The sequence below is a fragment of the Ostrinia furnacalis genome, unplaced genomic scaffold (assembly GCF_004193835.3).
Source record: "Ostrinia furnacalis isolate ACB-3 unplaced genomic scaffold, ASM419383v2 OfSCF0283, whole genome shotgun sequence".
NCBI lineage: Eukaryota > Metazoa > Arthropoda > Insecta > Lepidoptera > Crambidae > Ostrinia > Ostrinia furnacalis.
This window is the reverse complement of record NW_021130522.1, coordinates 449,428-475,397: the sequence shown is the minus strand read 5'-3', so window position 1 is coordinate 475,397 and position 25,970 is coordinate 449,428. Positions and strand designations below refer to the sequence as shown.

Below are 25,970 nucleotides of genomic sequence, written 5' to 3'. Positions count from 1 at the left end.
TTGTATGCTCTGTCACGTCAAAATGTGTCAATGTCACCCCTCTCTATCCCATACCTCAGGTACTGACTGAGTTAAGTGCTATACATATAAGAATTAATGAATTTTATGATTTGGCACGGTATTTAAAATAGGCAGCAAGTTAACACGGAAGATTCCAGAATATGTAAAGCAAAATTCAAGATTGCAAAAATTTAATTAGAATCTTCGGAGCACTAAAAAAAAGTGAAAAAGAAAGCATGACAAGTTTTCAAAAAGTAAATAAGATTTTCATAGAAGGTGTAGGTAAGTAAGACAGGGTAGAAAGTGTGTACAAAGAACTGACCTAAGTACTTATTAACGCCCAGTATGTTGAGTATCCTGAGGTACCAGTAGATGATGTCGACGCAGTAGATGACGCGGCCGACGTCCATGCTGCTGGCGCGCAGGCGCAGGCTCAACCCCACCAGGAAGAAGATGATGAAGCCCGCGTCGTACGTGTTCCACATGTTCCAGGCCCATACACTGAACTTATGTCTACAAAGAAAACCACAAGAGTTACTGTCTAGAAAACACAGAGGTTTATAATATAGGAAGGAGGTACGGCACGGAGGAATATAATCATCAGTCTCCACTGCAGGACCCCTTATTAACTGAATTAATAACCTGAACTGAACATAAGTGTAGAAAAAAAACCACTAGAGTTACTGAACTTATGTCTAGGAAGAAAACCACAAGAGTTACTGAACTTATGTCTAGAGAGAAAACTAGAAGAATTACTGAACTTATGTCTAGAAAGAAAACCACAAGAGTTACTGAACTTATGTCTAGGAAGAAAACCACAAGAGTTACTGAACTTATGTCTAGAAAGAAAACCACAAGAGTTACTGAACTTATATTTAGAAAGAAAACCACAAGAGTTACTGAACTTATGTCTAGAAAGAAAACCACAAGAGTTACTGAACTTATGTCTTGAAAGAAAACCCACAAGATTTACTGAACTTATGTCTAGAAAGAAAACCACAAGAGTTACTGAACTTATGTCTAGAAAGAAAACCACAAGAGTTACTGAACTTATGTCTTGAAAGAAAACCACAAGAGTTACTGAACTTATGTCTAGAAAGAAAACCACAAGAGTTACTGAACTTATGTCTAGAAAGAAAACCACAAGAGTTACTGAACTTATTCTGTAATCTATTATTGATACCATTGGATAGAGCTTGTGAAGCACTTTTAGAATCAGTAATCAGTTTTACGATATCATGTGTAGTTTTTAAAATAATGTGATTTTACGAAATGTATGGAAGCTGGAAACATTGAATTTTCGGATAGATCCAGTTAATTCTGTAACCTATTATTAATACCATTTGATAGAGCTCATGAAGCACTTTCAGGATCAGTAACTAGTTTATTGATATCTTGTATAGTTTAAAAATAATCGAGTGAGATCACTTATCGTTTCCACCCTGTATAGGAGTTCGAAAATTATGATCCATAATTTTGTGGCTGCTTCTGAATACGAAAGTTTCAACTTCAATTTGAGAGAAACATGATTACCTCAGGGTGGCTTAGCAACGAGTAGTCGATATTATATTTTATGTCTTTCGAACTCCTTCTATATTCTTCTGATTAAAATTTCTTTGTGGATTTCAAGACAGTAGCTAACCTCGGGATGGCTCTACCTTCAATGGAAGCAAATCTATAGATCTTTGCTATACATTTGCAGTGGTGGGAATGAAAGGTGCATAGTTTGTTTTTCTTTGTTTACTCACCTAATAGCAACAGGTTCGGACGTAATGATTTCCCTTATCTTCTCACATAAGAAAGTTAATATATAACAAATAGAATATATCTCCGGCCAAGACGGCGTTGGGTCCATCTTGACTAATACTGTATACGTAAACATCAATAGGAACAATATATAGGCAATCTGAAATGAAAAAGCAATCATTATTATAAGTAATATTACTAATCATGATAAATAAATGAAATATTGAAACATGTTAACGGGGTGTAGGGGACAGCTTTGGCACAAACTTAATTCACTGTTAATTCAAATCAATTTCAATTCCAAGAAATACAGAATACCTACTTAATAGTTTCAATTGAGAGTGCATGGTATGTTGTATTGAATGATTTTTGTATTAAAGGATCAGCGCTTATTAATCTAACATTATAAATAATTAAAAACTTTTTTATGCTTTGTCAAGTAGGTAACGAATAGATACTCGTATCCTACATATTTATTCCCTCGTTCATTTCACTCAATCATGAATGCATCAATATTTTAATAAATAATGCGATAGCGTTTTGCGGTCCAAATGAAAATTGGATTTAACAGTTTTTATGCCCCGTCGCATTCGAGGTACAATCAAATAATCCCAGATGAAACATGTTGATTTATTCATTAAATTCGATATGCAGAATACATTTTATTCCATCAGAGAAAAACAAAGTTATTTTATATTAAAAATAAAGCAAGACTACGTGGAAAAAACAAAAGATCACGATACTAATAATTTCTCAATTCATGTCAAAGAAAAAATAATGGACCTATCCTAATTTGGCATATAAACTGAAACAAAGAACTTAATTAATTTTTCACTTTCCCCTATTGGTAAAGAAAATAACGTTTATTAATAAAATTTTAATAAGCGCACCTTATATTACTTTTGCCTGTAACGTAACATTTCAGATTCGAGTATAATTGCTTTTTACATTACCATAAAGATTATGGATATGGAATAAACAAAAACCCATTACGGTCTATGGAAAAATACAGTAAATACTCGTAAATTACATTCGATTATCGATTTTCACTTAAGGGTGGTAATGGGGCTCGTGTATTGACGATAATATCTTATTTTTATTTAGCAATCTGTTAACATAAATGGTATGATGCGATTCTACCCAGCAAATAAGTAGTCATGAATTTATTGTGCTGATTGAAGAAGTCAGTAGGTACTTTTAAGGCTAAGCTAAGGCTAAGAAGAGGGCCTAAATACTCATTAATTATTTTGATATAAGTTTCAAGGAGGTCGCAAGTAAGAAGGGGTAGTCTGCGTCTAGTCTTTAATTTATTGATCAGTGTTTTTCTAAACTGTAGGAAATTGAAAAATAAACTCTTTTTTTGTGGTCGGATTCGACAGCGAAAGCGCGATCCAAGTCTCGTCAAATAAACTCCATAGCGATAAAAAGTGTATAAAGAGAATTCTCTGGAATTTTTTACAAGTTGTTTGAACGTTTCGCCCGGGAGAGCGCTGAGTCGGCGGAAAAATGCCTAATGGTGGCACGGTATCATTAATACAAGTCGTGCTCCATTGTTAGCCGCAATCCTGGGAGTAGCTGCACGTTATCTAAAGAAAACAGACATGCTACTTTTGCCACAGATCCATAAGGTTTGACGACCTATTTGGCGTAATGGCCGAGAACCCAGCTATCAGGATTCAGGATATTCCGGATTCAATGTGCAGACAGTTTGTATTGGTCTGGCATAATGTTTTCTATCTAATAACGCTTTCAGGAGGTGGAGACGTAATATGTATAAACGGCCCAGTTTTTTAAAACGGCTAGTCGTAATGTAATATGGCGGATTATACAATACTTCTGCGACAGATACATGGTTTTCCAAAGCAATTAGCGAATTTGCAACCGTATTGATACATTATCTAAACTTGACGAGTGACTCTACGGAATCGAAATTCTGAATTTTATGGACTCGATCGCAGTATCGAAATCTCGCATTCTAGCGATTGTTGCACGTTCCAATACCGTCGTGTTTTCGCGAGCGACAGTAGATTGGAGCTATCGAAAAAAAAAAACTATAGTTATGTAGATACGACAGGATTTTTATGCAGTGTGGTCGCTGCATAGCCTCCGAAAAAGTGTTAAATGCTCAGTTGTATATCTGCTACGTTGTTGTAAACATTGATGGATAGTGTTTTTATGTTACACGTAGGTTTCCCGCTACACGAGTGTTTTGCACGTGTTGGAGATTAACTGGTGTGATGGTGCTTTTTGCTCTATTTATTACAGTTGTTTAAACTTTCTTTGATTAGATGGGATTAGTATTCAGATATGATGTAGGTATGTTTACACTAAAGCTGTGCGCACGAGTGACTTTTTGTTACCTTGACAATATAATCCTTCTCTTTTACACTTTTATAAAGAGAAAAAGAGAGACAACGTAGTACATACTTATTACTATCTATGGATAAGCATACTGTCACGGTGACAAAAGTCAGCGGGTTAGATCAAGATTAATAAGGCTGAGTTGCGCCAACTTACTTTGACCGTAGCTTTAACAATAACCGGTGCTTTTTGTGTGGATTTTGACAGATTTTTGAAGTATGTTAAAGTCAAAATAAGATGGTGCAACTCAGCCTAAAAGCATAGAATACACTCACCGAATCAGCCCAAAACTTGGTGATCGGCGCCGTAAAGAACTCATAGATTTTCTTCCTCAGTCGGAGGGGCCTCATCCGCTTGTCCTCCGGCGTGTGGTGCTCCGGGAGCTCCCGGTACGAGGGCTCCCATCCTATTTTACCCACTTTCCCGTTCTGATCCACGCGAGTATCGCACTCGGCCCCTGAGCCAATCAACGCCTGCTTGAGTCCAGACAAATACGTATAAACATTACAATAACATGTTCACACCTCCAAAAATATAAAATAAATCGTCACAATAAAATGCACGAAATGCTTCAGTTAGTAAAGTTATAAGCGCTCGATAAGCAGTCCAGGCAAGTCCAAGCCGTCGGATTGAGCGTAGTAATCAAACTTGAAGGAAGAAAGGAAATCGAAATACCAAGACGAAGCGTCGCAAGACCTTAATTATACGTAGAAAACGCAACGCCAACACATATAAGTACTCTAACTACGAACATCGACACAAATTTATTCTCTCAAAAAAGGAAATTCGTCACTGTTCAAGGCTCACCTCGTGTTTAATAAAGCACTTCGCCTTTTTAATTAAAAGATTCAAACTCATTTCGGATCGTGAACCGGGCGCATTTTTTAATAAAGTGTAATTTTTGGCATTTGCGTATGCGGTGTCGATTTTTGGCCCCGAATTTTGGGTAGGGTAATAAATTTCCATCCGTTGATAAGGGATGGGTGAGTGGAGAACTTGAGGTGAGCCATAAACGGAAAATGTCTATAAGACGAGCAAGGTACTAAAGGTGTGAAGGTAAAATATAAGACGAACGAAGCCTACGTCACGGAAAGCGCGTGTACGCGTTACGGCGCTAAAATATACGGAGATGTGCGATATAAAACCATCCTGTATATTGAAAAGCTTGAAAAAACTTTTATGCAAATTTCAGAAAAAACATAGATCTATAAAAACAACTTTTTCGTACGTTCACGTTTTGCTACAAATTATAAAAGACAACTCGAAATAAGTAAAAATACTTGTTTTGCTAACGTAAGTGTATTTAATTTAAACGTAATGAAGTATTTAATTAATACATAATAATTATATGTAAAATTAAAGGCTACTGAAAATCGGAACATCTGTTTTCGTCACTGAGTGACTTGTAAGCATTGTGATTATTTATTTATTTTTCATAACTTTTCAATATAAATGATAGATTCATCTTTCTGTATATTTTAGCAACCTGTATACATTGTTTGCGTGTGCGAAAAAGTCATACGAACACAAGACTCTTTCTATACTGTGTTTTGTGTGGAATTTATTGGCACTAAGACACTGTGCCGGTACATTTTTAACGAAATACGTGCGACATCTCCCGTAAAACCTTTGTTATTTCTGTGTTTGTGACTTTGGTTTGCAGGTTGCTTGAAAATAAATAAAAACTACTTTGAAACTGAGGTTGTTCTCGAACAGAATTGTTAACTGAAAATAAGTCTATAGAAAACTCTAGTAACCAACGTTATTACGAGGGACAAAGGTATTAAACTATTGAAGTGTTTTGAACTAAGTAATAATTATATTTTATACACGTAGGTTACATCAGGCTAATTTTTTTTGCAAATCTGAACCTTAAGAATCAAAGCAAACAATGTTTAGACAAAAGATTAGGAAAAAAAAAGGCTTTACATACTTTAACATTAACTAAATAAAGGTGCTCTTACAAAAGCACCGTAAAAACTTAAGTTGGAGCAAATGTGAAAATGTCTTAGAAAATAAAACAGAACGAGTTCAAGCCCTCGTTTAAGATATGAAAACGATTTCACAAGTCAAAACAGTTTTCGCTCCCTCGAAATTGAATTTAGCGGTTACGTAAATTTTCTATCAACCTAATAAAAATAATTTCAACCTAAAGAAATGTGTGTTTAACGTGTTTTTCATCTAATCCTAATTTTCTAATGCTTTTAGTGCAACATGTGACAGCCGTTTATAAGGCACATCTGGACAATAAAAAGTTACAGTTTAGTGCCAAAGTTTCGAAATATTGAAGAAGTTCATAGCAGTTTAGATCAAAATTGATTTTAGTTATTTCAGTCTGGAATAGACCAAGTTGGTAAGAAATAAAAGCTACGAATTTTAAAAATATGTGACAATGTAAATAAAAATACAAAGCGAAGAGAAAATGGCAGATTGAGGCTATCAAGTCACTCAATAATGATTGATGGATGCCCAACCGGATTTTAAGTATTCACTGAACAGCAAAATGTTGAAAGATATTTTGCGAAAAAATCCATTCCGTTAGGAATAATAAATTCGTTGTACAAAAATATTAATTGGAAAACAAACATGCATATCCTATAAAATGGTAATACTGAAATTGATACGAAACTTTTTGACAGCTAAACTAAATAGATGTGCCGTACGAAAGGCTTTAGTGTGTAGTGTGCATGTGTTCGTATCACGGATGGTCGCCGGCTCTACCTTAGGCGTCTTACTCGGCTGGCCGGGGGGGATAATCTTCTTGATAGAAAGCGTACGCCTTTTCACAACTCCCACCTATATTTAGGCAACAGTATCAATACCATTTTCTCACAAAAAAAGGTTATTTTTGTACTTAAACAATGTTCAATCGTACCAGTGCATCTACGATAATTGCGGGCTTATGCTGACTATATTAAGTACTGAAACCCTTAATCAAATCTAAACCAACACCATTTTTGAAATCTTGGGCAAATAGCAATTTGTATAAGTGATGCCCATCACCAGTGTTTTTACAGTTAGTGTTGTTGATGGCTTGAAGCAAGATGAAGCAACTGAACACAAAACTTTACCTCGGCGTCGTTCGGGTCCTTCGTACTTCGGTCGTCCTCCATACTCTCGTTCTCTAAGTGTTCCTCCTCCGTCTGCGGCATCAGCTGCAACTCCTCCTTCGACTTGAACTCCAGTTGAAGTATGTAGAGCGGACACAGCAGGCTCAGAATTACCTTGACATGACGACAAAGCCGATGTGGCAAAGGAAACCAGCTCGATCGATGCTATTCACTTCGACTCAAGCGACATGCTACGTCACTAGACTGGACGACGGTTGTGCAAGTGAACAGTACTCGAAATAAAAACAAATAGCAAGTCAGAATGCGATGTGTTGTCAAGCGGACATTACATAGCCGAATGCTAACATAGAAAAGTGTAACTACACAATGGCTGATAGAGCACGTCCTAAGTGCTCTTTGCGAGACTATTCAGAACACTACACAGAACAATCAGAATAATTAAAGAGATTCGAGGTAAAGTTGAATAAAGGGAATGGCTGCTGTCTGTACAAATCGAGACCTTTTGATATCGTCAACATATTTAAAACAATTGATTGAATCGAATATTTTAATTAGTCACAATCGTACAGAATAATTAATGTAACTGTGAAAGTGAACCAGACAATGGCCGATTCCGGTTATGAACAAACAAATAAATGGTTTTAGATACTATCTTATGAAATGCATTCGTAAAATATTAGGACAACATAGAACAAAACATAAATAAAGTATCGAAATCAGCGCACCATTCCCCGAAATAAAACATCTAAAAGATCAAAATGTAGGTCACTTGCAAAATCGGCGTCGACGCATCGCATGCACCAACTCATTATGAAGCTCTCGTTTCACAAACATCGAATATTTCCAATAGCCTAATCGTTACGATCGTTATTTGTTATTCTAACACTGAATCTACTATGATCGTGCCTATGATAATCTGTGCGTTAACAAGGAACAAAGAAAAAAGAGAGGTGTGTAAGAAGATTTTTACCTTCAAGTTGGTATTTTTTCGTGTTCGAAGTCCTCCCATCCAAAGATCGGCGAGGATTATTTGAGAACACGGATGTGCAAGTAGAGCTCGGTGGTTTGCTGCTACGGCTAGACTGAGGCAGGTCTGTCCCGACCAGTTCTGGAGTTCGCAGGTCAACAGTTGCTGGGCCTGGTCGTCGTCTTGCCGGTAACAGTAATCTAGCAGCTCCAGCGCTGAAAGGGGAAAGCCGTTTAGACAACGGAATCAAACTAATTTGTCTAGGCTAGTGGTTCTCAACATTCTCGGTTCTTTGTGAGAGACAAATGGGAGTAGGCATCGAACCACGTTAAGCTTGTCAATATAAAAGTACGAGTTAACTATTAACTTTAAGAATCCGAAGTCACAATCTTAAGCTTTCGGAATCTTAAAGTTAATAAATAACCCTTCTAAAAATGAAAGGAGTAACTAACACTAAATACGCACAAGAAGTCCAAATGATATAGTCTGATTAAACTGGCAAACTAGTTACCACTGTCGACTTTATTGTACTGGCAAATAAAGAAAAATTACAGACTTTTCTAAATGTTGACTAATTTTGTGAATTGAGAACTTGTGCTCAAGACGACGAAGTTCGCAATTTTACAAGATGTTTGCCAGACTCGTATACTTAATTGTGTTTAAAAACACTAATCCAAGCATTGAACTTCGCTGCGAGTGCGCTTATTAAACTTGAGAGCATCTCGAACATCTTTATGTTTGTTCTTTGTTATATTCGTGCACCTGTTATCTGTGAACTTTCAAGGAATTGCAAGTTTTATCAACAACTTTTATTGGGTAAGTTTAATGTTTTCTTATGAGTACTTTTATAGTCTATCTACTGGAGTCTCAACCGTGTTAAGATTTTATGAGCCGCCCTTCATTTGATATTGCTTCTCAAATGATGAGACCGAAGGTAGCCAGATTGGTCATTTATGATTTAACTAACAAAAAAAACTTACTCAAGTCATTTTTCAGTTCAGTTTGTGAATATCATTTGGAAATCAAACGCGAGACAAAGCGCAAATCACGAGCGAAAAGCATACCTAATTGAAATGTTTCGGTATAAACTTATACGAGTATTTCAAGGTATCTTTGTACAACATACATAATCATAATCTGAAAATAAATTATAGCGACAAATCGCTATGAGAATTTTCTTGAGTCACTATGTTCCCCTAAGATGCTTCCCTTGCGCTTTTAAATTACAGTACCTACCTACATTATTTGGCTTAAAAAATACCATAATATGACTATAAATAAGGTTTCTTAATCTCCATAACAGCCGGTCACCTGTTCTGACGCTATCCATCATACAATGACTCACAAAATAAAGGCGACACAAGATTGATTGGCTGTGTATTTTTAATGGCAACACTTTTCAGTGACTTAATAATTTATGTACGTTTCATGATAAGAAATTACTCGTAATGCCGTTAAAATCAGTAACTTGGAACCTTGTAACAAATAGAAACCACGTTTTACCGAAAACACCTTCTAGTTTTGGGTTAAGCGTGGTTACTGTTTGTCAAGAAACGATAACAGTTGATGGATGGAATTTTTTGTTGGTAGAAAAGTATTTTTGGAGGTGGTATTATATGCTTAAAGTCTAGCTAATTCAAGTAATCAAGCTAAGAAATCTTGAACCTCTAAAGTTGGTTAGTAATTTAGGTTACCTAAAACTCACCGCAATTTGCAGTATAAGCACACGCTAAGTTTGAAAGCTTAATATTCAAATCTCCGTAATATTATTTACCTAGTATAATATTTTATCTAGACCTTTCTAAAGGACGAAACTATCAAGCACAAGTTAAACAAGTAGTTTAAAGTAATTTAAAATATTACTAGTTTATAAAATAACGAATCACGTGTCTTGGCTCATAATTTAATTGTTTCCCATTTTCAATCGAATTATTTAAATCTTCAGTCAAATACCTTTATTCTCAAACTCCTTCCCGTAGTGCCTGAGCTCCTCATAGACCTCGGTCTCCATGTCATCCTCGGCTGCCTCGTGGGCCATGGCCTTGTACAGCTTGCAGGCTACTAAACTCTTGGCCAGGGCCTCTTCACCATGCGTCCACATGAGCAGCGCCATCTGGTGGCGCTTTGTCAATACTGCCCACATCTGAAAAGAAGTTTGCTTTTAGGTATCTTTCAAACTGCTAACAAACATTGAGTAATGTACAGTCGCGGAATGAAAAGGTTCGTCACCTTAGTGTCGGTTTTCGCTTGTACTAGGTACTGTAAGAGTCAAGCCTGCCAACATAACCGTGCAAGAAACAGTGCTGCTAACATTTAAATAAATATGACGTTTGCTAACGAATAAGGTTTTGCTTGTTTATTTTTCTATCCCATCAGTGCAATGTTACAAAATGTAGTTTTTTTTTTATTTAATACCTAGATAATGGCAGGTTGAACCAACAAGAAGGTTTTAGTTTATCAATCATAATAATCTTTTTGACAAGTTAAATCGTCAAACAACTTTGATCTGAATAATTTTGAACTTTACTAACGAACAGTTAAAGATTATTTTCTCTAACTTGAGATTATTCTGTAACATAGTTTCAAAAGGTAATATGTGCTCGTGATTCGTTGAAGGAATCAATTTGAAAACTGACGAACCTTTTCATTCCGTGACTGTACATTTTGTGTTTTTTTCTGATGAAAATAGAATGGCGGAGAAATTAATGTGTACAGGTCTGTCTAATGACGGCCTAGGAAAAATGGTAGAGGTCTCAAATGGACGACCAAACTCCTTGGCCGCTCGCCTGGCTGGCTAGAAACTTTTTTTTTTTTCTACCAAAACGAAATGTAATTTATTTTATTTGAAGCAATATAATTTTACATTTTACATTTAACAAAGCCTTTCAATTAATAAATATCCCTCGTAGAGTGAAAGACGTAAATTTCGTTCATGGTCCTACGAGTCGGAATGGCTTTGAAGTAATGGTAGGAAAATTACGGTAGTCCATACTTCAGAATATCGCCCGTACGAAATTACCGGATAGCAAAGGTGCTATTTCGGAGTCCCTGCAGTGGTGTCAGCGGTGACTACCTACACGGCAGCGGAAGGGTCCAGTCTTTGATAAAGACTAGATAAGGCGTACGGGAGGAGCAGCAGAGAGTCTTTGGCAGCGGTTGGCGGCAACCGAGGAGCGCTAGGGAGCGCTACATAGAACGAGCACGGCGAGCGTGAGTGTGAGGAGTCGGAGCTGGTGTGCGTATCATCATCATAGTGTGTGTTGTGAAGTGTAAAATCGTGAGTACTTTAAACCTTACTTATTGAAACAAAAAGAAGATTTAAAACGTAACTTTGGGACATTAAATTCTACATTAGTACTTTGCAATTCTCATATTTAATCTTAATTTTTAAACTAATTGTATATTCTGTTATTGTGTTTGTGTAGTTTTGTGTATTTTTATTTGCTATGTGTATTGTGTAGGATACATTTGTAACTATGGAGCCGCTAGTTAAAGTCAAGGAGGCCACTAAGGCCGCAATTGTAAGGGCATTTACAAATTTTAAAAAGCTTCCAAAGGACAGACTGACTCAAGCTTATCTTGAGACCAGGCTAGAGGTTCTAGAACAGCATTGGGGAGTCTTTTTTAAAACACAACAGGAGATTGTAAGCACTATTGATGAGGATGAATGGCAGGAATCTGACTANATTTTTAGCGTTAAGAGTCGCATCTCAAACTAATTTGAAAATTATAAATAACTTGAAAATATCGAATTGCCTAAGGCGGGAATTGAACCCACGACCTTCCGCTTGCTTCGATATTTTCAAGTTATTTATAATTTTCAAATTAGTTTGAGATGCGACTCTTAACGCTAAAAATTAAATAACTAGGATTGAAGTTCTCGTCAATACGAACCAAATGAGCCCAAACTCGATGAGGTTGTGTCGTTTCAGTGCGGATTTTCTATGGCCACCTTCCGGCTTCATCATCAGACCCCGGTTACCATATAGGATGGAAGTTCCCGTCAATACAAATCAAATGAGCCCAAACTCTATGGGGTTATGTCGTTTTTTANTTAAATAATATTTCAGTTTCAGCTGAAAATTACATAAGTTGCTGGGAAAAACTCGAGCTTATGTACAACAATAAAAGGTATTTGGTGAATAATATTTTAAAACGTTTGTTTAATCAAAAAAGCTCAAGTACAGAATCAGCTCAGGAAATCAAACACTTGTTAAGTACTACTTCTGACTGCTTAGAGTCTATTAAGAACTTAGGTGTGGATGTCTCATCTTGGGATATTTTTATCATTCACCTAATCAGTGGGAAGCTTGACAAGGAGACTAGGAAGGCATGGGAGTTAAACATTTCATCGGATGGGACCGATGAACTGCCGACCTACGAACAGTTTGCTCAGTTTTTAACAGCACGATTCAGAGGTTTAGAAAACTTGAATGAAAGGACTAGTTCTGAGAGGGTGACAGGAAGTTCCCAGTCTTATCATTCGCGAAGTGTACATAATAATATAATTTGTACATATTGTAAAGTTAGTCATAAGATTGCGAATTGTAAAAAGTTTGCCCACGAAAGTATTGAAACTCGTCGGTGTTTTGCTCAAAAGAATGGGTTGTGCTTTATTTGTTTGTTCAACAATCACTCTGCCAAGGCTTGTAAAACCAACTTCAAATGTCATATTTGTAAGAAACGTCATCATACGTTGTTACATCCCAGCGGGTTATCGAAATATACGGGAGATAAATTGGCGAAGGGCGTAGATTCTGCCATGCGGGCGGAAGGTAGGACTAAAGCTAATTCAGGCAAAGAAGTAGGGAAGCCTAATGAAAAGGTGGTATCATTTTCATCGACAGGTAATGAAACGGTCTTATTACCAACTGCCTTGGTTGAAGTCCAGTCGAAAAATGGTACATACCGCGGTGTGCGAGCCTTGTTAGATCAGGGTTCGCAAGGATCTTTCATAACGAAAGCAATGGTTAAACGCTTAGGGCTGAAAGAAAAACCTAACGAACACGCTGTGACAGGTGTAGGCGGGGATAGTAGTATATCAAAATCCACAGTGACTCTACGAATTAAGTCTAGGTTGGACCCGACTTTCAGTATGCAGGTTAACGCGTTCGTCCTGAAGTCAATTACATCTGTCATTCCATCAGTAGAGACACGTCCAGTAGATTCGATCTACTTGTTACCACAGGACCTTGCCGATCCTGAGTATTACAGACCTCACAAAATTGACGTCTTGTTAGGCGCTGAGGTATACAGCCAGGTCATACAAGCGAGCATCAAACGCAGTAGAGATAGGCGTGTGTTAGCTCAGGATACGAAGTTAGGTTGGATATTTTCAGGCGTCGTAGATACAAATTGACCAACTAAAATAGAGTAATTTTCTAACGTTGCGGTAATGCATAGTAATGCAAGTATTAAAACACTTATCTCAATGTGTAAGCGGCAATACTGTTTTTGTAAATAATCTTAAATTGTATTTTGTTAACCTATTGTGTTAAAATTGTTTCTATGTTTTATAAAGTGTGTATGTAAATATTTGTAGTATAGCCTGACCAGGAACATAAAAACCCTCGCCATGTTGCGGAAAACTAATGGTACTAATTTCTTTTAATGGCAACAGTAACTGAAAACTTCATTGAAATGTCACCTTGCATGTCAGTCTATTGCTGTCAAAGTGTAAACAAACTTTATTTTGAATGTGCGCAATTGATATTGTGAATTAAATTGCTAAAATCTTTTTATAGTCGTGATAGAAAAGTGGTTCACAATGTGTTAAAGTATTTGTCGAAGAGAAATACTAAGGGTTCGGACAATATTTTCATTGAATAATGTTTCCGACAAAGGTTGTCAAATTGACTGACATGTTTATCGTATAGTACAGTCCACTATGAAAATTAGCTGTAGTTTGTTTCAACTACCAATTTTAAATTTTTTTGTCACTTTCTACACACACCGGCAGATTTAGAGGAACGGAAAAAAAAGCATCAATATCATCATTATTTTAGGAAAAAAATGCCTAATTATGACATTATTTTTTAATTTAATTCTAAATATGAAAAAAATAATTGCCAACAGTATATTTTTTTAATTATTTTGTTTAAATTACCCCATCAACAGTTTCGTTGAGTGTTTTGAATTGAATGAAGCTTTTGCTAATTTGGATTTCTTTTACGTGAAAGATGTTTTTTTCTGAGAATTTTGTTGTGTAAGCATTCAGTTACTTATAAGGGTTTATTATGCCCAGCTTAGCACCGTCAGAAATCATTAAGGCAGATGAAATGAGAAGTAACGGCCATGCATACAAATCGGCTGCCGTAAGACGTCGTTGATCAGTATCGACCACCCATGGCAGTAACCAACGGTACAGATTGATCATTTCTGTCGTTAGGAGGAGGGTTCAAGTCAGAAAAAGGCGTACTTCGCGACGGGATGACCGTTTTTTACAACTTCGAGTTTTCAGAAAGTCGCGGTTACCTGCTGTTCAAGCCAGAAATAACCTTAAAGACACTCGAGGAGTAAGAGTGACTGAGCCCACAGTTCACAGGAGATTTACTGAAGTTGGTATAGGGTCGTGCATACCCGAGAAAGCTCCAACTTGTGACACAGCACCGAAAAAACATATTGAACTTTGAAAGAAGTACCGAGTTTGAAGCGTTCATGAGCAGACATTGCAGTTGAATATTCAAGTTCTGAATTTGATTATTGATGAATAATAAAATAAATCCTACTAGCTCGATTGATGGTTTCATTTAATTTATTTAAACCAGGTTACCTATAATAATATTTTTTCGTTAATTTATGAAAATATCAAATTAGCCCGTAATCCTGAATCCTGATACATAAAGTTAGCCTATTAATTTAACACAGGTACGACTGTACTCAGTGTTGCACTATCAAATGCAATTGACGCGCCTCTATGCCAGGGTTTTTATGTTCCTGGTCAGGCTATATACTTACTACAATGCCTCGCTGTAGGCAAGGATGTTTCTTTACTTTATAATATATGTCATTGTATGGTGTGTAATGTGTTACCTCTAAAAAAAGAGTTTTTTTTTTGTTTCTTGTTTTTAAGATAATTCTAAAGGACATTTTGCAATAAATGTCCTTTGGCGGGCGGAATGTACAGGTCTGTCTAATGACGGCCTAGGAAAAATGGTAGAGGTCTCAAATGGACGACCAAACTCCTTGGCCGCTCGCCTGGCTGGCTAGAAACTTCTTTTTATTTTTCGTGTTCTTTTTCGATTGTCACTTTTTTCTCTTCTTCTTGACTTTTCTACTTCGAACTAAACATGTAACTTGATTTTATTTTACAATATAATTTTATTTTACACCACAAAGACTTTCAATCAAATAATCTCTCGTAGTGTCGGTGACGTATTTCGTTCATAATGAGAATCCCTTTTTAATCATTTACGCAGTAGTATGTGTTGTAGTTGTAGTAAATAAGTTTTAATGTAACAAATAATTGCAAAAGTTACGTGATTCAGCATGTTTGACATTTGAAAAGATAATTAGGTTACGAATGACTAATTTCACCTATCAGACATAAGAGGAGATTAATCAAAGCTTTTACAATAAAATTACTTTTACATGTCTTCGTCAGCGACGGAAAAAACAAAAGAATAGCGATATTGGTCGTCGAGAAAAAATATTACAAATTTTCTTCGTGGCCAGTGGCGCGCGGCTAAGGAGTAGGTACGAATGTGCGCGGCCGCAACATAATCTGTCACCACTGCTGTCAAACAGGATACGTTCAGAAATTAATGTTGCGATTTATAAAATTGGGTTAGGGCAACTTTTTATTAGCGGTAAGAAGTTCGAAGGTATAGTTTAATTACAAGGGAAGTCAAATTAAAACAAAACACCGGACATGTATATTTTTAGCTTAGTCATTAGTCAGATTGAGAATCTATGTCCAACTCGCTAACTTGTCAAAATTAGGTCAACGGTCCTCCGTTCGAGTGGGCACGTAGCTGCGTAGGTAACTACCACTAACTTTAATAATATTCGTTCTGCCTAGAAGTCCAGAACTAGTTTTAGAAGTTCCGAATTCTATCCCTAGCCGAAGTTTGAGTATATTATGTGAGAATACATTACGCAAAATCTGTTATGTAAATGTGATTTAGGTACTATTTGCGTAACTCAATCAAGTTTTGCCTTGTCTGAAAATGAGATATCGATCATACTCGTTATAGTAGGTATATGGAGATAGAAATTAAAACTTGACAAAATTCTTGTTTATAACAATTTATACAAGAATGTGATTGCACAATTTGTTTTTTCTCCTTAATATGGTACTAAATTGTGTTTACAGAATAGCGAGACTTATTGAATGATCACCATGTATAATGTATTTTGATATAAGTAGGCACCTACTATGGAAGAGAAAAAAGATACAAATAACCAGTTCAACATAAATCCAGGTAAAGAATGAACGATGTAGATTAGCTACGTGACGCTTTTAGGTAAGTGGTACTTGTTGTTACCTAACCTTATTTACTTTAGAACGAAAACTCAAGGAGAAAATGGTAAAAAATCCTTTAAAAAAACAGAACCTTGTGGGAGACTTTGCCCAGCAGTGGACGTCATTTGGCTGAAACGTATGAATAGCCGAACTCCACCAAAAGCTCGTTGAAAGGGTAGTCAAACAGCGCCATCTCGGTGGTGACGGGCATGAAGCCGGTGATGAGCGACAGCCCGCCGGCGTTGTGGCGGGTGAACGACGCGCTGTTGCGGTGAACTCCTCTAATGTTTGAATAGTTCTAGATATTGTAACTTCTTGATGACATGGTACTTACTAGAAGCTCGTTGAAAGGGTAGTCAAACAGCGCCATCTCGGTGGTGACAGGCATAAAGCCGGTGATGAGCGACAGCCCGCCGGCGTTGTGGCGGGTGAACGACGCGCTGTTGCGGTGAACGTTCACGCTCTTGTATGATTACTTCTAGATATCGTAACATTATGTCAGGTACTCACCAACAGCTCATTGAAAGGGTAGTCAAACAGCGCCATCTCAGTGGTAACCGGCATGAAGCCGGTGATGAGCGACAACCCGCCGGCGTTGTGGCGAGTGAACGACGCGCTGTTGCAGTGAACTCCCGTAATGTTTGAATAGTTCTAGATATCGTAACTTCTTGATGACATGGTACTTACTAGTAGCTCGTTGAACGGGTAGTCAAACAGCGCCATCTCGATGGTGACGGGCATGAAGCCGGTGATGAGCGACAGCCCGCCGGCGTTGTGGCGGGTGAACGACGCGCTGTTGCGGGGAACTCACGTAATGTTTGACTAGATATTGTCCTTCTCTTTATATCACAGTAGGGTCAGTAGGTAGGTACTTACTAGAAGCTCGTTGAAAGGGTAGTCAAACAGCGCCATCTCAGTGGTAACCGGCATGAACCCGGTGATGAGTGACAACCCGCCGGCGTTGTGGCGGATGAACGACGCGCTGTTGCGGTGAACGTTGACGCTCTTGTATAATTACTTCTAGATATCGAACATTATGATGTCAGGTACTCACCAACAGCTCATTGAAAGGGTAGTCAAACAGCGCCATCTTGGTGGTGACGGGCATGAAGCCAGTGATGAGCGACAGCCCGCCGGCGTTGTGGCGGGTGAATGACGCGCTGTTGCGGTGAACTCCCCTAATGTTTGAATAGTTCTAGATATTGTAACTTCTTGATGACATGTTACTTACTAGAAGCTCGTTAAAAGGGTAGTCAAACAGCGCCATCTCGGTAGTAACGGGCATGAACCCGGTGATGAGTGACAACCCGCCGGCGTTGTGGCGGGTGAACGACGCGCTGTTGCGGTGAACGTTGACGCTCTTGTATAATTACTTCTAGATATCGAACATTATGATGTCAGGTACTCACCAACAGCTCATTGAAAGGGTAGTCAAACAGCGCCATCTCGGTAGTAACGGGCATGAACCCGGTGATGAGTGACAACCCGCCGGCGTTGTGGCGGGTGAACGACGCGCTGTTGCGGTGAACGTTGACGCTCTTGTATAATTACTTCTAGATATCGAACATTATGATGTCAGGTACTCACCAACAGCTCATTGAAAGGGTAGTCAAACAGCGCCATCTCGGTAGTAACGGGCATGAACCCGGTGATGAGTGACAACCCGCCGGCGTTGTGGCGGGTGAACGACGCGCTGTTGCGGTGAACGTTGACGCTCTTGTATAATTACTTCTAGATATCGAACATTATGATGTCAGGTACTCACCAACAGCTCATTGAAAGGGTAGTCAAACAGCGCCATCTCGGTAGTAACGGGCATGAACCCGGTGATGAGTGACAACCCGCCGGCGTTGTGGCGGGTGAACGACGCGCTGTTGCGGTGAACGTTGACGCTCTTGTATAATTACTTCTAGATATCGAACATTATGATGTCAGGTACTCACCAACAGCTCATTGAAAGGGTAGTCAAACAGCGCCATCTTGGTGGTGACGGGCATGAAGCCAGTGATGAGCGACAGCCCGCCGGCGTTGTGGCGGGTGAATGACGCGCTGTTGCGGTGAACTCCCCTAATGTTTGAATAGTTCTAAATATTGTAACTTCTTGATGACATGTTACTTACTAGAAGCTCGTTAAAAGGGTAGTCAAACAGCGCCATCTCGGTAGTAACGGGCATGAACCCGGTGATGAGTGACAACCCGCCGGCGTTGTGGCGGGTGAATGACGCGCTGTTGCGGTGAACGTTGACGCTCTTGTATGATTACTTCTAGGTATCGAACATTATGATGCCAGGTACTCACCAACAGCTCATTGAACGGGTAGTCAAACAGGGCCATCTTTGTGGTGACGGGCATGAAGCCGGTGATGAGCGACAGCCCGCCGGCGTTGTGGCGGGTGAACGACGCGCTGTTGCGGTGAACGTTGACGCTCTTGTATAATTACTTCTAGATATCGAACATTATGATGTCAGGTACTCACCAACAGCTCATTGAAAGGGTAGTCAAACAGCGCCATCTCGGTAGTAACGGGCATGAACCCGGTGATGAGTGACAACCCGCCGGCGTTGTGGCGGGTGAACGACGCGCTGTTGCGGTGAACGTTGACGCTCTTGTATAATTACTTCTAGATATCGAACATTATGATGTCAGGTACTCACCAACAGCTCATTGAAAGGGTAGTCAAACAGCGCCATCTTGGTGGTGACGGGCATGAAGCCAGTGATGAGCGACAGCCCGCCGGCGTTGTGGCGGGTGAATGACGCGCTGTTGCGGTGAACTCCCCTAATGTTTGAATAGTTCTAAATATTGTAACTTCTTGATGACATGTTACTTACTAGAAGCTCGTTAAAAGGGTAGTCAAACAGCGCCATCTCGGTAGTAACGGGCATGAACCCGGTGATGAGTGACAACCCGCCGGCGTTGTGGCGGGTGAACGACGCGCTGTTGCGGTGAACGTTGACGCTCTTGTATAATTACTTCTAGATATCGAACATTATGATGTCAGGTACTCACCAACAGCTCATTGAAAGGGTAGTCAAACAGCGCCATCTTGGTGGTGACGGGCATGAAGCCGGTGATGAGCGACAGCCCGCCGGCGTTGTGGCGGGTGAATGACGCGCTGTTGCGGTGAACTCCCCTAATGTTTGAATAGTTCTAAATATTGTAACTTCTTGATGACATGTTACTTACTAGAAGCTCGTTGAAAGGGTAGTCAAACAGCGCCATCTCGGTAGTAACGGGCATGAACCCGGTGATGAGTGACAACCCGCCGGCGTTGTGGCGGGTGAACGACGCGCTGTTGCGGTGAACGTTGACGCTCTTGTATAATTACTTCTAGATATCGAACATTATGATGTCAGGTACTCACCAACAGCTCATTGAAAGGGTAGTCAAACAGCGCCATCTCGGTAGTAACGGGCATGAACCCGGTGATGAGTGACAACCCGCCGGCGTTGTGGCGGGTGAACGACGCGCTGTTGCGGTGAACGTTGACGCTCTTGTATAATTACTTCTAGATATCGAACATTATGATGTCAGGTACTCACCAACAGCTCATTGAAAGGGTAGTCAAACAGCGCCATCTCGGTAGTAACGGGCATGAACCCGGTGATGAGTGACAACCCGCCGGCGTTGTGGCGGGTGAACGACGCGCTGTTGCGGTGAACGTTGACGCTCTTGTATAATTACTTCTAGATATCGAACATTATGATGTCAGGTACTCACCAACAGCTCATTGAAAGGGTAGTCAAACAGCGCCATCTCGGTAGTAACGGGCATGAACCCGGTGATGAGTGACAACCCGCCGGCGTTGTGGCGGGTGAACGACGCGCTGTTGCGGTGAACGTTGACGCTCTTGTATAATTACTTCTAGATATCGAACATTATGATGTCAGGTACTCACCAACAGCTCATTGAAAGGGTAGTCAAACAGCGCCATCTCGGTAGTAACGGGCATGAACCCGGTGATGAGTGACAACCCGCCGGCGTTGTGGCGGGTGAACGACGCGCTGTTGCGGTGAACGTTCACGCTCTTGTTCATCACCTTCGCGTAGATAGGACGGAACTTGCGCCTTGTGTAGTAGCACCTAAGGAAAAACGAACATTATTACTGTCTGATAAATTAATTGTAGATAAAGGACTAGTGACAGCGAAGATGAAAGGGTTTTAGATAATTCAGTAATTTATGAACAAAATTCCTGTTCCTGGGTTGTAAGATATTTTCCATTTATCTATACTTATAATAAATCTGTAGAGAGGTCAATTCTGTACATGAAATATATTTTCAAAATAACTATCAGGGGGTGATTAGTGATCGATACTGATGCCAAAAATGCAATCAGTAAAATTTTTGTCTGTCTGTCTGTCTGTCTGTCTGTCTGTCTGTCTGTCTGTCTGTATGTTCCTTATAGAAACAAAAACTACTCGACGGATTTTAACGAAACTTGGTACAATTATTCTTCATACTCCTGGGCAGGTTATAGGATACTTAGGAATTCCCACGGGAACGGGAATCAGCGGGAAAATCCTTTTGTATGAAAAATCTAAACCGCTTAAGTTAGACGCTTGAAATTTGGCATGCAGGTACCTCAATAAACTTAAAGCTTAGTTACAACAGGATATTGCAAAATTCCCACGGGAACGGGAGTTAGCGGGAAAAAACATTTGTATGAAAAATCTAAACCGCTTAAGTTAGACGCTTGACTTTTGGCATGCAGGTACCTTAGTAAACTTAAAGCTTAGTTACAACAGGATATTGCAAAATTCCCACGGAAACGGGAGTTAGCGGGAAAAAACATTTGTATGAAAAAATCTGAACCGCGTAAGATAGATGAAAGGGGGGTAAAACGAGATCCACGCGTACGAAGTCGCGGGCGGCCGCTAGTCTGTATTAAAAGTGACAACTTGGTTTTACGTTTCACGTAATTTAATCTTGTCTTCATGCCATCAACGGTGAAATTAAGATACTGTCTTTAGTAGTTTACATTTCATGGATAAGTGAAGTAGCAAATCGAACGCACAGCGTTGAATAGTTCTCTGTGATTGGTTCGTGTGTGACCCTGTCCGTCCACGCGCACAGTGAGACCTCATAGTAAAGTTTGTGAATACGAGCGTCAGATACTTCTTTAGTAGTTGTAAAGGTACTTAACTCTAAGGTGCTTTCATCCTAGATTCTCATTATTCTTGAGAGCGATAAAATCTTTTTGTAACAAACTGAATTCAGTCTAGCTGGAGAGCTAAGTGTTTCACCGGAATAATCAACCTAGCGTAAATGTTCAGTGGAGCAGAATTATGTTATTGCTGATAATAGAGGTTTTTCGCTTAACTTAGGTATTTTTTGTTCCTTTCTAAAAGGGTTGCCTATTACCAGCTGAGTTTTTGGAACAGTAAGTAAACAAAAATAAGAGAACTGAAAATGGTTTCATTAAAACTGTATAAATTTTAAAATAAATTATATTATTATGTAGTTTACGCGTTTTAAAATAAATTATATTATTATGTAGTGTACCTAACTTAATTTTAAATATTGTACAGTAATACGGGACGGGAGGTGCCTGGATGCGGGCGGCGCAGGACCGGTCTTTGTGGAAAAACCTTAAGGAAAGCCTTTGTCCAGCAGTTAAAAGAAACGAATACGTACGGTACGGAACACTTTGTAGACGAACCAGACTTGCATTTGGCCGGTCTTTTATATTGAAGATCAAACATTATCACAGATTTAAGGAATCATTATTTGACGCTATGCTTATCTCGACTTTTACTTTCGGCTTCTACTGCCTCATATGCCACTGTTTTTTTATCATCAATGTAGAGTAGAGGAACTTGGGTAAATAATTTTGTAGGTACCTACAGAGAGGTAGGATATTAGTTCAAGGAACCGAAAAAGGTAAGTAAAGCTTATTTGAACATTTTTACCAAGGCTAGAAAATTAACTGTGATTATTATTACAATTATTACTTTTCTCGCCATTCCTGCTTTACCTTTTTATAGTTACTTTCAGAGGGAAAGCTCGAGTCTCTACCTAACTTTATATTACAGGCAAATGCTCCACCTTTACAAGCCACGCTAATTGACGTGATATCCAGACGTGACAAAGTTAGCGAGAGTGACAGCGACACGTAATGCGGATTTAGCGTAACAAACGTTGGATAGTTCCATAACTTTGGAAGTATTTGTTTTATGGCTAGGTTCATTTAGATAAATAGACCGATAGTGCCGATTCATTGTGATATTGTGATACGGAACTTTTTAATTGAGGCGCCATCAAAGCCTTTATTTCTTTTATTTCACTCCCGTTTAGGTTTTTGTTTGTAGTTAGATAAATTAAAGTCAAATATGCTGCTGTCTTCTGTACCTACATACGCTAAAACCAGCTAGCCTAATAATGTGGCAGCCGAAGCACAAGCCGAAGTAACGACGAAAGTTTACGGAGTGACAGCGACACTAATATAGATTTAGCGTGACAACGGGCTTTTGTGTTTAATTTCATTATTTTGTTACCTTTAAAACACACAAGTGTTAATGACCTTTTTTCTAAAGGCAGATGTTCAACAGAATTATTCTCAAAATTGTGATGACAAGTAATCATAATGTCTTTTTTATGCCCCCATAAATTAAAGAAAATGTAGCGCAGTAAAAGCGATAAAAAGCCCTTAAATTATCTACGCGATACAGTATCTTTGAACCTTGATCTGAGAAAACTGCCAATAACAGAGTTGAAAATATTATTGAAAGACTTATGGGAATCGGCAACAGTTATAAGGCAAAAAGATACATCCAATAAACTGAAAGAACTTATCAATTTGGCTACAACAATATTTGGAAATCGACTATAAACGTCTCACAACTGTTGTTTTGGACAATAAACAACAAATATAAGTCGTACGATTGGTACGATGTTCGAATAATATTTGCTACAAAAGCTTGTTTGTTCTATTTCACATGATAAGAGTTCAATAAACGGAAGAAAATACAGTGAAAATAAATATGAAATGAAAAACAAACGAACGATATAGATTATAGATATAGACACACAACAAACAGAATAAGGGAACCAAAAATGGAGTGAAAACAAACATAAAACGAAAAAGTAATTTAAGATGTGGACATACAATACAATACAATACAATACAATACAATACAATACAATACAATACAATACAATACAATACAATACAATACAATACAATACAATACAATACAATACAATACAATACAATACAATACAATACCCCGATAGAACAAGGGAACGAAATCAAAGAAGAAAATCTTACAACCTCTACAATATTTTATAAGCATAGTCCCGTCTTATTTACAGAACAAAAATATTTAGTATTTTGCGGCCCGAAGCAATGCAATTCTTTGAAATGGACTGCCTGAATGAATTATTGTCAAGGCTTCTCTTAATGTTGAAATTCTTTTATTTCTTGGAAGCTTTTGCAACTTTCCGAAGTAGCAATGCCGTAGGGTTATTTTAAATCTCTATGAATACATTTTGTTCCCATTATTTATCTTTTGAGAAATAATGAACTGAACTGTATCCCAAAATGAAAAAAATTGCAGAAGAAGGAAAAAAAATACTTTGTACCAATGTTATATGAAAAATTTCAAATACATAAGAAGAAGAGGAAAGACGTTGATGTTTCTTGTATTCATTATACTCATTACTGGTTGTCGTTAGTATTGGAATGAAACAATAGGAATGAAATTTATATCCTACTTTTTTGTTACAGTGATATCTAATCTAAAATGCGTCGGCAACATCAAACAAACGGAATAATATAAATTGATGTCTAACAATAGGACCAAAGCAAATTTTGTTAAAAGGAAAAATAAACCGTGGTTAAATCCAGCTGTCCATTAGCTATTTATGGGTCACAGTAAGCTATGATTAGTGGGTAACTATCTGTTGACATCGTTGACAAAGTATAAGATAGTACAGAAGGCTCAGAAACGCGTCATAAAAGCCTTTGTTTAACATTTTGACAGTTGTCGCCTCGCACTGAGACACGTTATACACAATATCATAAATAGAGTAAGGAATCATAGACATCAACGTAGAGAAAGGATGATGAGTTAATAAGAGAAAGAAGGACTTTTTTCAGGCAGGCACGATGCCATCATTTACGGGGAATTAAAAAATCTGAAGGCGCACAATCTTCTGTACTGATTTAAAGCAAATAAATGATGATTCTGATTCCTCTGAATCTAGTTATATAGCAAAAACTGTAACAATCAAAAAGCTCAAGAACTACAAACTATCACAATGATGGAACCCACTGCACGTATTTTCTGTTGGGCCGTTGATGTATTTACGATGTTTGCCCTCACGCTATCGGTGAAAGGTTCACAATCACCACCTGCTATCGACCTGAGTACACAGGTTTTATTTATATGTATACCTACATAAGGACAACGGGAAAAAGCCAATTATAGCAAATAAAGAAGACTTGAAGGGGCTTCATTTCCATTTTATTTCATGGCACATTTCATCGAAATATGCTCGGGCAAAGTCGTGGGCAAAAGCTAGTTCAACAAAAAGGCTGTAAGCACACGAGCTCGATATCGTGCAGCGTGTACAAGTATCGTGCAGCGTGTACACGTATCGTGCAGCGTGTACACCTATCCCCTGGGTAGATGAGGCCTCAGGATATATCGCAGGATGTTACACGAGTCACTCTTGGTTTTCTCTAAACCTACGTAGCTAAATCTGGGGGAAAAATGAATTGAACATAGAAATACTAACCTGTAAGCACCTCCCATGAGCTTATTGATGACCAATCCAATATCGTGCAGCGTGTACACGTATCCTCTGGGCAAATGAGGCCTGACGTCCCTCAGGATATACCGCAGGGTGTTGCTGGGACCACTCTTGGTGTTGTACAGCTCCTCCAATCGAGGGATGGTTAGGAACTTTCGCATGGAGACTCCATTCTCCAGGAGCAGTTTGACGAAGTCTATCCTGTCGTGTTCGAGGGCTTGCATCATGGCTTCGTCGAGTGCACCTGTGGAAGATGAGAGATGATTAAAATTAAAGACTAGTGAATCTATGGTCATAGACATTTTAGGGAGTGTAGACCAAATCCATTTGCCTCAGGTACATTAGAGATGGTCGTATTCTTGCAGTGGAGTCAAGTTACAAAATTTAGAATTTTATTTTCTTTATTAGGAAAACACAGCTTACATTACTTATAACACAGGTGGCATACAAAAAATAAGTCTTACACAAACCTAGGCCTAATTAAGTACCTTTTGTTGCAAAAAAATTGAAAAGGTAAATTGAAGACGAAAGTTTTTATGGGGAATCTATCCCTAAAGATGGGGTTACGAAAATCGATTATTTTATTTTGTTCGAATTTTATTTGAT

At 38.5% G+C, this 25,970-nt stretch overlaps 1 protein-coding gene across 10 annotated transcripts in view; it reads right to left on the bottom strand.

Annotated features, from left to right (window-relative positions):
* LOC114358222 (transient receptor potential cation channel trpm-like) overlaps positions 1–25,605 on the bottom strand; it is a 60,379-nt gene extending 34,774 nt beyond the window's left edge. For 8 of the 10 annotated variants that reach the window (XR_003656367.1, XM_028312110.1, XM_028312144.1 and 5 more), the window contains exons 1-8: positions 25,350–25,605; positions 20,508–20,691; positions 10,099–10,288; positions 8,149–8,360; positions 7,179–7,331; positions 4,383–4,580; positions 1,749–1,906; positions 323–513 (exon numbers count right to left, since the gene is read on the bottom strand). Coding sequence is in view for 9 of the 10 variants with exons in the window: in XM_028312110.1 (XP_028167911.1) it covers positions 323–513; positions 1,749–1,906; positions 4,383–4,580; positions 7,179–7,331; positions 8,149–8,360; positions 10,099–10,288; positions 20,508–20,691; positions 25,350–25,591 (1,528 nt within the window). In the remaining variant the exon portion in view is untranslated. Of the gene's footprint in view, positions 1–322; positions 514–1,748; positions 1,907–4,382; positions 4,584–7,178; positions 7,332–8,148; positions 8,361–10,098; positions 10,289–20,507; positions 20,692–25,349 lie in introns of all 10 variants that reach the window. The other 2 variants (XM_028312171.1, XM_028312178.1) reach the window with 2 other exon arrangements.
* Positions 25,606–25,970: the final 365 nt, after the last annotated feature.